Source organism: Vigna umbellata, chromosome 1, assembly GCF_029865625.1.
Source record: "Vigna umbellata cultivar VRB3 chromosome 1, Vumbellata_1.0, whole genome shotgun sequence".
In the NCBI taxonomy this organism is placed as follows: domain Eukaryota; kingdom Viridiplantae; phylum Streptophyta; class Magnoliopsida; order Fabales; family Fabaceae; genus Vigna; species Vigna umbellata.
In genome coordinates, this window is record NC_142165.1 from 80,857,399 (window position 1) to 80,868,791 (window position 11,393).

The 11,393-nt window shown below is 33.9% G+C and overlaps 1 protein-coding gene and 1 long non-coding RNA gene across 3 annotated transcripts; one reads left to right on the forward strand and one right to left on the reverse strand.

Moving 5' to 3' along the window:
* Positions 1 to 1,882: 1,882 nt before the first annotated feature.
* On the reverse strand, positions 1,883 to 3,487 carry LOC124834375 (protein PLANT CADMIUM RESISTANCE 2-like). The gene is made up of 4 exons (XM_047309047.2): positions 3,153 to 3,487; positions 2,973 to 3,044; positions 2,653 to 2,865; positions 1,883 to 2,188 (listed from the first exon to the last, which is right to left on the reverse strand). Exons 1-4 carry the CDS (start codon positions 3,364 to 3,366, stop codon positions 2,112 to 2,114), a joined length of 576 nt encoding a protein of 191 aa, XP_047165003.1. The 5' UTR covers positions 3,367 to 3,487; the 3' UTR covers positions 1,883 to 2,111.
* Positions 3,488 to 5,547: 2,060 nt separating this feature from the next.
* On the forward strand, positions 5,548 to 8,671 carry LOC148206561 (uncharacterized). Of its 2 annotated transcripts, XR_015783606.1 has the most exons (3): positions 5,562 to 6,069; positions 6,599 to 6,870; positions 8,344 to 8,671. It is a non-coding gene; the product is annotated as an uncharacterized LOC148206561 (long non-coding RNA). The 2 variants fall into 2 exon arrangements; XR_015783605.1 differs by having other exon boundaries at positions 5,548 to 6,870.
* The last annotated feature ends 2,722 nt before the right edge of the window (positions 8,672 to 11,393 follow it).

An 11,393-nucleotide genomic window follows, 5' to 3' on the forward strand; every position in this document is an offset into this window, starting at 1 on the left:
AACGGAGATATCATGAAATTTGTTCAAGAATGTGACACATGTCAACGTCAGAAATATGTAACTGTTGTCCTAGGAGGATTGTTAAAGTCGATGCCAATTCTGAAACAGGTATGGGAGGACATTAGCTTATACTTTATTACAAGCTAGCCAAAATCAAAGGGTTTTGATACTGTATTGGTGGTGGTTGACAAACTTACAAAATATAGTCATTTAATTCCAGTAAAACATCCATATATGGCTAAAAGTATTGCTGAGATTTTTATCAGAGAGGTGGTTCGTTTACATGGGGTACTGAAGTCAGTGGTAAGTGACAAAGACCCAACGTTTATAAGTACGTTTTTGAGGAAATTGTTCAGGCTACAGGGGACCGAGTTAAGGACGAGTTTAGCGTATCACCCACAGACAGATGATCAAAAACAAAAGTGACCAATCGATGCTTGGAAACATACCTTCGTTGTTTCATCGCTGATAAGTTGAAAGTGCGGATTAATTGGTTGCCATGGCCAGAATTGTGGTTTAACACCACTTACCATGAATCTATAGGGACTACACCCTTTGAGGCAATTTGTGGAAGGCCTCCTCCAAAATTATTCAAGTTGTAAGAGGAAAGGTGAAAGTAGAGGCGGTTCAGTGTGAACTGATTGACATATATGAAGCCATTCATCAGTTGAAAAGACATTTGGTGCGTTCCCAAGATCGTATGAATACACAAGCGAATAAACACCGACATGAGAGAAGTTTTGAGATAGGGGACATGGTGTTTCTTAAACTGAAACCACACAGGCAACATTCCGTTATATCTCACATCAGTCCTAAGCTTAGTGCAAGATATTATGGACCTTTTGAAGTCATCGAAAGGGTGGGAGAAGTAGGTTGAAGTTACCACCAAATTCGAAAATACACCATGTGTTTCATGTTTCTTTGCTCAAGAAGGCCATTGGGGAGTATAAAACAGTAGAAGGGCTACCAATAGGTCTGGAAGAGGACCAATCAAATATGTTGATACCCCTTAATGTGTTGGCTACTCGAAGCATACTCAAGGAGGAAGAAAGGGTTAACCAATGGCTAGTGCATTGGCTGGGAAAAACAATAGAAGAAGCAACGTGGGAGGATGAGATGTAAACGAAGGCTCAATTTTCAACCTTTAGTCTTGAGGACAAGACTATCTTTCAAGAGGCTTTCAAGAGGGCGGTATTGATACAACCCAAATATCTGATGGGCCAGAAAATACGTTAGGCCAAGAAATGAAGGAGCAAAGGAAATGGAGACAAGTTTAGTTAGGAGGAAAAGTAAGGGGACTGAGGTGGACACAAATTAGTAGCATATTAGTTACGGAGAGAGAAATCGGAGGATCTTAGAAGATTTCCCTTTTTGTGAGATTTTCCGTTTTTGCATTTATAGTGTCAGAGGAGTGTATGTGTGGACATTCTGTTTTTGACAAAATCAATAGGGAGAGTACTGTTTGGGTCTCTTGAGGAGCTTAGCTCTGGGCAACATGCTTATTCCTTATGTGGTTGCCTTGATTTCAATGAAACAGGATCAATGAAACAGGACCAATGATCCTTTCTTAATTCCCCTTTCTTCTTATTTCATTACTTATCATTGTGGTTTCCTAACAACATGGATATGGAGTTTTGAAGGGGGAAGAGAAACACAAATTAGTTTCCAAATAGTAGAAAATTTGTAGCATCTGGCTTATATTTATGATATGCATGAGTGGGCCGAATATATAAACCTTCAAGATAGATTGCTATACTCATATTATATTCACTTACATCTTTGCGTTTAGTTTTCATGAAAGTTACATAAAAAAATATGCTATTAATGTTAAAGCCTAGATTAGATACTCACATGTTGTTCCAAGTGTAATAAACTGACTATAAAAGCTAGCAATCATTACTAATAAGTCATTTAATACACAATTGATAACCTTCTTATCACAGCCTTTGTCTCGATACGTGCTATATCCATCAAGATACACTACTATGTGCACAAAGACACAAAACACTGAAATCAACCAGTAAACAAAAGATAAACATCAAGTAGTTGAAATTAACAGCACCAACTGCTACGAGGGTTGCCTTAAAAAGCTCCTAAAGATGTTTCCCCTTTCATCTTGTCATAGACTGTGATGTTACAGGTGATATTATAGCTCCTTGCCCTTGCCTTTCCCTGTTGGCTTCCCAACCTATATTTCAGTTCATTGCCCTCACAACAAGTTAGTTTTATCTCTTATCCTTTGAAATGGGAGAGGATTGCTAAGAACACAAAGGTGAAGTTTTATGCTTTAGTTTTCAGCATAATAAGGAAAATTATACATTGATTATCAAAACTTTTAGAGTAAACAATCACACCACAGCCTTGAACTTAGATGTAAAATTAGAATTCATTTATATTTTAAACTTTGATATATTTTGGTCTCAAAACCTAAAAATTGTGGATGCAGTTTGTCCAAATGAAAATCCTACAATATCATACTGATTTCAAACGCATTATTTAGCAGAAAACCCATATGGTGTCTGACAATTCACTAATATTCTTACCCTCAATACATCGAAATCAAATTTTGAGTGGACATGAGATAAACAAAGAGATCTTAAAGATGATGAGATGCAAAGTATATTTGTTAGCCAAAGTTAAAGATAGCATTACCTATGCTCAAATCAAATCCACGGTTTTTAAGTTCTCTATACTCTTGACATAGAGCACAGGTTTCACAGCAGAAATGAACTAAGCAATCCATACATGGAGCCTCTGGCAAGTCATATTGTGCCCTCATTTTGGACCTATAATAGCATGAGTACAAGCATGCAAGCCCGCTCAGAGATAGCAGGGTAGCATAAATAGCCCCATTACAAGTGCAAGCTGCATATATAAAAAGAAAAAGACAAGAGAAATAGCAGTACATATATCCATTATGAGTCATCACCTTGAATATATATTGTACTCATGATTAATGCAGAAAAACTTACTTCTATTGCCTTTATCTATTATTTCTGCTATCAATCCGAATGTAACACAAGGGCAGAAGCAAGTAACCAAACCTTAGACAACAACAAACAACCATACTATGTCAATTGCTTGATGTTTGTACACTAAAGAAAACAAAAATAATGAACCCACATGATTGATTCATGAGCTCTTAGTCTTACAGTTTCCAGGATCATCAAGACAACGACAAAGACCAGTTGACCATCGCTGTGTCCTGATCACAGGACCCCTAACACTGTTGCTGATATATGGAGGTGCATAAGATGGTATATGGGGACGGCCATAAGTTGGAGGAACCACCACTGGAACAATATAGCTTGGATGGCTGTGTTGAACTTGATATGCCTCGTCATGTTCATCCACTGCAGGATACATTTTTCTCAGACTTAGCTAGATTTACGTTACTGCAATGACACTCTAAGGAAGGCAAACTTTTATGGCTTATGTTAGTGTATATATAAATGGGAGGAACTTAATTTAAAGAGGGTACTCCTCATTTTACTTACTAGCTTTGGGGAATAGTTTTTTGTTGTGTTTATTTTAATAATCAGAAGTTGCAAAGAAAAGTAGCAACTAGTTATGAGCATTGAATATCAGCATAAATAATTGAACTTTATAACGTAGGTGCTTCCTCGAAAGTCTTACTGCAAAACGATAGGATGGTAACATGATACATCGTGACTTGGACATGGTCAAGAACATCATATTCATTTTTATACAAGTGTGAATACAAAATATTTTATCATTTGCTATGATGCAAGCTTTAAATTTAGGCACCAATGATTACTTGGCACTGGTAGCATACGTATCAAAAGGGATTGCAAGACAAAGATAGTGATTTAAAATAAATAACAAGTCAATTCAAAATAAGTTATTTAACAACCAAAAATGTTATAGTATGCTCAACAACCGAAGGTTGTAATCTTACAGTGTTTTCTGTTCAACCAGACGAAATTATAATATCTGCAACATGTGCAAGAGGAGAAAAAACAAAGCAAAAGAAACAAATTACGATGTTGAGGGTGGAATATAATCTTTGCGCCTTAGACCAACTCGGTCATCTCAACTTTACTATGTTTACTATCGTTAAATCGTAAGATATCTCAAACAATCTTACATTTTTAATATTTTCTTTTTGGCCTTTTCTAATATCGGTGAAACCTGAGGAATAGTTTACACATTGACTTCAATATACATTTCTAATAAATTCTAACTGGTATGTAAAACGGTATACCATAAAGTTTCACACCAAGAGATATATTCAATTAGATTTCAAAAAGATTTTAAGAATTTTTTTTATAAAAATATATTATCTTATCCAATCAAGATTTTTAGTTTTAAACATTAAAAATAAAGTTTTATGATATTTAATCAAAGATTGTCATTAGAAACAACAAAATTTAGATATATTTAATTGATATCAACACTAATAATCAGATATCAAAACTATACAAATCAGTAGATTATTTTATTTATTGCATTACTATGAATTTCACGTCGTTTTTCCTTTTGTATGTATAAATGTCATTATCATTAAACAATCTGGCTTAATTATTTTTTTCAAAATAGTGATAACGTATTACAATATTTTTTAATAAAATTTAAATATTCTCTTAAGAAATAATCCTAACCTTTTTACTTACGATAACTTTTAGAAATAACCTTTTTAATTATAGATAAATATTTAAAAATTACCCAAGTTGTTTTTATATCCAAATATGAAGGTTATATATATATATATATATATATATATATATATATATATATATATATATATATATATATATATATATTATCAAGTCGAGCTATGAAGAATTTTTAAACTTCTTGTAGCAAAAAGATTTTTACTCTTCAAACCGATATGGTATAGGTTTATGTGTTTTTAAGACTAGAAGGGGTATGTATGTAGAAGACACTCTAATATCCAAGTTGGTTATATGTGTCAGATAACTATAACTGTTAATAGGCCTAGGTGATGTAGAAGACACTCTATTTACCTCGATGATGTATTATTTATAGGGTAATTATGACATTTGTAGATCCTCGTCTATATAGGCCTAGGTGGGTCCAATGATCCATTTACCTCATGATCTAGTTGTTTGATTAAAATTTTGCCAAGTTACAAAGTAATACGCCATCAACTTTATTAGTCCGAAAGGTTGTCGGACAAACCGACTATACAGGTTGGCATGTGGCCGAGTCGAAGAAGTCAGACAGGTCGAAGTAGTCAAATCATGTATATTCTTTTATCTCTTTTATCAAGTAAAAAGTTAATTAACCAAAGTACATTCTTGATTAATTGTTGCTAAAGTTTTTACCACTAATCAAAGTACATTCTCAATTATTAGCAAAAGCTCATTCAATCACATGAAAGCTTCTAACTTTAATCAAAGTAAATTCTCAATTAAAAATAAAAATCGTTGGACTCATATGATTGATATGTTATGTAGATTTAACATCATGCTAACTTGCTATACTACAATAAAAATGTGAATTACCGAAGGCTTATAACCGACAACCTTTAGGCCTTCGGAAATGTATTGGTGAAATTAAATACCGAAATTATGTGAACCACATCTTCGTCCAGCCATTCTCGAGAGATCCACCCGCACACAACTCTTTTACTCTCGAACCTCCCCTTGTCTCCGATCCATATTTTGAGCTTTCGCCTCAAATCTTCATATGTCATCCATGGTTAGTCTCTAGATCTTCATTCTCCCGTACATTTCTCCCTTACCTTAGCCTAATCCACCATAGAATCCACTTTTCATCGATTAAATAACCTATCCTCACCGTTCTATCTTCACTTTTGCCCGAAAACCTCTTTTCGTTCCATTCCATCGATTCAATCGTGGAATCCTTTCTCTCCACCGATAAAACATCCCAAATCCCCAACCGTAGAATATACACCGATCAAACACTCAATCTAGGGTTTGCCTTCGTTGTTTGTCATCCGCTGTTCTTCTTCTTCTATTAGCTCAACCTGTGCCAGTTCCATGGTTCCTCGTCGATCCGCCTCGACCTAGAGCTATCAAGTGGTATTCAAAGCCTAGGTTAGGCGCGTCTGCACAGAGCTAAGTATTTTCTTTGCCTTTCCATGTTGTCTTTGATTAATTATCTTGATCTGTTTTAGTCTTATATTGAAACTTTAGCAGATTGAAAAATACAATTTTTTTCTTATTATTGTCAATACCCTGTATGAACTTTCTGTTATGCTCATGTGAAAAGAATTATTTTGAGTGCAGTTTCTCATCTTGGTTTCTTTATTTTTCTTGTGTTTTGGCCGATGAATTTCCTGTATGAAATAAAAAGAAAATCGTTGGCTTTATTTGCTTCTTTCAAACATGATTTTTGTCCTAAAGTTAGTAAGAAAAAATGTTTTAATCTCTTTGATTTGGAAAATTCTTCTGAATTTTGAACTGGTTCATAAGTTTCGATGGCAAGGATGCTTATTATGGATTATGGTTCCCACTGTACTACAATAATCATCAGTATAAATCATATCTCATTGTTCATTTTACATTTGTTTTATTGACAACTTGCTTATTATTGATGATTTTTTATTGTGTCTAATAGAACTAATTCTAGTTGTATATTGCACCTTCAGTAGATGTAGATGAAGGGTCAACAGAGTTTTCAGGAGGTGAAGAATGTGTGAGTAAGAAGAAAATGGTGAAGGTGAAGAAGATGCGAAAGAAAGGGGAAGTGGGAGGGTTTGTTGTGTGGCAGAAGAAGCCAAAACTATGGTGTTTGAAGCTGGTTGTTTCTGGGTACAAAATCAGTGCCAGGAGTGATGGGAAAGTGGCATGGAGGCAAACACCTTGGCACCATTCTCATGCTTCTCGTGGCCCACCAAGACCACTCAGGCGTTTACTTCAGGTAATTTCACTTTAAATTTCACCGTTATCTTTATCCTTTTCTTTTTCAGTTTTTTCCCCTTTAATTTGAGTTCTTAATCATGATTATGTTTTGATATGTTATATTCTAAATTGTGTTCTTGCAGTAATACTTGTTTCATCTTTGATTGTATTAAATTTGATTTCCTAAGTCACTCAAGTGTGAATCTGAATTGAATGTGTTCCCAAATACGTTGCATTCCCACTTCACATGCTTTCTTTTTCTTCTAGCAATTAGAATAAAGGTTTAGCCCTCCCAGAATGCAATGGAGTCTACATTTATTAACAAAAGTCAACAATTTAATATGTAATGCAAAACCAACATTGAAGAAGGAGAAGAAATGCATGTCTATCAATATGTACAAAGATTGTTACCAAGAGAAGTACAAGAAGATAGACTAAAACTCTGTTAAACCCTGTCATGTTTTTTCTCTTCCGAAAACCAACTCTCCAACAAGGATAACACACTTTTGTGTCAAAATGATGTTGTGTTGGTTAGAAGAAGTAGAGAGATCACATATGTGAAGAGTTTTTAAGCTTCAACAGGGACTTATATACTGAAATGACAAATAATAAAATATTAATCAAATAATGTTAAAAGAATTAAATGCCCATTAAATAACTTATTTATTTATTATATATGATTATAGCAGTTTGCTTAACTTCCTAAGATATTTTCCTATTTTAATTTGTATATTGTATGATGAATTATATTTCTCTATAAATAATTAATTGCATTAATTGTGATGCACTATTTTGTGTGTGTTAAGATTATTTTATTAAAGGAGGTAATTGTAAGTATGAATTTAGTATTTGCATATTAATTAGATGGAATGAAATTCATAATTATAACAACAAAAATGATTCCTTTGTAATTAATAATTTGATGTGTCATTTAATTTTTTGATGATTTCCTTTGTAAAATGAGTCCTTTGTAAGTATGGCTATTACCTTGTTTTGTGTATGTTTACTACAGTGATGGTTGAGAAGTATTCTCAGTGTGTTCCATGAAAATGGGTCGTAGATGACATGTCATCTCTCTTCTTTTTTGGTATTGAGAATTTCATTAATAAAAAAATGACCTTGCATCCCTCATCAATTTATGACTCATGTTTTTCATTTGGTGTTTCGATGTTAAAACCTTAAAAAGTGTAGAAAAATTTTGTTGTTGATATTCTGGAAGTGTTTGAATTGGTTGTGTAAGTGTTGATGGATGTATGAGTTGTCTAACAATATTAGGCTATTGGTTTTTACAGTTTTACTTGATATTTTGGAAGTCATTGAACTTGATTCTTTTGGCTCTTCAAGACTGGGAGATATGTTCTATTTTGATTTAGGCTTTGTAGAGCTGATTGGGAAGGGGAAATATTCTATCATCTTGTCCAATTCAACTTTTTGATATTTTCCACCCAGTACTTTTTAATTTTTAATTAACAATTGTAATTAAATTTTGTAGTAGGTCGTGGCTGTGGCAGGGCGGATATCGTGGAAGGGATTTATATATCAAATGGACCAATTCAAGCAGCTACATGAGGCAACTAGTTGGTTGGCATGAGTGTAGTGCAATTGACTTGTTTAGGGAAGCAAAGCCATGTCTAATTTTATGTATTCTTTTTTTTGTTCAATTTTCTTCATTTCTCCCCTTCTTTTTCTCTAGGGCCTGAAGAACTGTAGGGCATTTTCTTCTTAAAGTTTTATGTAGACGTTTAGTTTTGAGACTGCTGCCACATAAGACACTCTTTGTTTTAGACTTTGGTCAATTGTACTTCTGTTTTGGACCTGAATCTCATTCTTTAATTTTTATTTTCTAGAGAAGTGTTTAAATTCATGCATTTTCCTTTTCTGATATACTTTTGCTTGTCTTTTAAAAAAATATAATGTTCCAGGGGTGTGTGTTTTGATTTACCTGGACGACTTTCTTAGTTTGTCTCTGCCCTTCGGTAATTACCGAAGGGCAAAAACCGTTGGTAATGGTTAGCGACAAATGATTTATCGGCGACTAGCTGACCGTCACTAATCCGTCGGTAATAGGCATTACCGACGGCTTTTTTGTTGTTTCCGACAAACTCGGGCCGTCGAAAATGCCTCCATTTTTGTAGTATAATGTAAAAATCATTACTTTTACTTGATTAAGAAGCAAAAGACATAGATAAAAATAAATCACAACAAGAACAAAAAAGAACAAACAAATTTATTCATTTAACCTTAGAATCCATTTAAGAAATTACAATAGAATCAACCTAGAGGCTTAATAATCCTTAGAGTGTAGAAAAAACATGAAAACTGAAAAAGAGAAGGTGAAAAACATGAGAGAAGAGAAAGAGAAAGAAATTTGAACCCCCAAAGGGTTTCTAAGCTCCACTAATGTGTTTCCTTAAGTCTCTATATAGAAACTAGATTGGACTTTGTTTTAAACTTTTCTGTTGTTGTAATCTTCTTTATGATATTTTTGATTGTTGTGGAGATCTAAATATATTTCAGAAGATATTTACTAGATTAAAAGAGATTTGGCATGTACGACTCAAGAAAATTATGGTATTAAGAAATGACATGATTGTGAGACTTGAAGCACTATTTGGTAATTGGGTTTAATGTTTAGATAAAGATTTAGGTTTGGCCAAGGTATGAGAAAACTTACCATTGTTTGTTTTCTTATTTGTTTGTATGATGAATAGGGTTTGTTTTTTATTATCTTGAAAGGTAATGTATTGATGCATGTGGATGTATGAGAATATGTTCTGCATGGTGATAGGGGTTATATTAAAGTTGTCAAAATGAGTCACAACCCGTGGGTCAACTCGGCCCACCACGGGTTTGAGCCAAGTTGAGTTTGAAAAAATTGTATTTTTTTTATGCGGGTCAGATTTCAACCCGGCTCATTTAAACCCGACTTATGCAGGTTGAACTCGTGGTGGGCCGGGTTGGCCCACCTACCTAATATTTATTATTTTTTTTTACTTGAAAAAATTATTTAAATTTCTTATTTTCAAAATTAATTAAACACCCATGGTGGGAGTGAAATTTGGGTGTGAAATTTGTTTAGATTTGAACTATAGAAAGTTTGTAATTTTTTTATTTAAAAATATTGTAATTAAGTGAGCTAGTGAGCCAAACCGTTTACCCACCAACCCGTGGTGAGTCAGGCCGGGTTCAAATTTTTCTGACTCGCTAATAAATGAGCTGGGTTGGGTTGGCTCACTAAGTGACCACTCGTGGTGGACCGGGCCGGATCGAGCTGAATTTCCCGTTTTGACAGCTCTAGGTTATATCATGTTTATGTTGAATTTTCCCCATGAAAGTATGTATGTTTTTGTTGGATTATCCCATAATAGGGTTTGATGCTAAGGGGGAACACAATTATGTTAATTGAGGTTTTATCATGCAAATATATGTCATAAAGATAATAGGTTTAATACATTATTTGGTCCCAACTTGTAGGGGTTTGGTTCAAAATGATCCTACCTTTTAGAAAAGTTCAGTAACGTCCCATATTTCGTTAAAAAATGTTCAAGTCGATCCTTTTCGCTCACACCGTTAAAAACATAACAGTGCAAATGCTACAGTGGCCAAACCTGAGTGAATTGTGCGGTTTGATGAATAGGTGGCTGAAAGAATTAAATGCCGAGAGAGAAACGTAAATGGTTGTTTGAAAAATTAAATGTAGAGAGAGAAACGAAAATGGCTTTATCACTCAATATATTATTCCACCCTATATCACCATATATCACCCAACAATGCACCAGTTTTATACACCCACCTCCAGATCACATCCTATATCATCCTATATCATCCTATATACTATTACACTCAATAATAACTCAAAAATGATATAATTTTCGAAACCCATAAAACTAGATATTTCACTGTTAGGACGACATCAATATAACTAAAACAAAGATCATTGCTTATTAACAACAAAACCGTGACCATTAGATAACCTCTGCACCTCTTTCATCAATCTTTATATCTTCAAAGAAAATTCCTTTAGCTTCCCTAGACCTATTTTATATACCCAAAATTTAAAATTTGCACAACGAAAACCTTAGCCTATAACCCTTCACCATTCTTATAATCCACCCATGCAATCCCAGGAATATCATTTGCGTACTTTACTTATCAACAAGGGACGTAGCAGCACATGCACAACAACAATTTCATGCACTTGGTATTAACCATATTATGATTTCCCTCCCAAGATAGGTACCACGAAAACCATTAAATGCCAATATCAAGAACCCCTTCTAGCTCTCTGGATTCCAACGTCTACACTATATAGGAAGAAAATATAATATTTTTCTTCATCTTACCATGGCCCCCACAGGCATTGAAACTCTTCACTTGCAAAAAGAAAACATGCACTTTGTAGAAATTTTTGAACAATAAATATATGTTCTCATGGTATCAACTCGTAGTATAATATCTGAGAAATATATACTCTTTGTATTTTTTCTGAATTACTTTCCAGAACACACAAATAAACAGACAACACTTTAAATTCTCAAACTT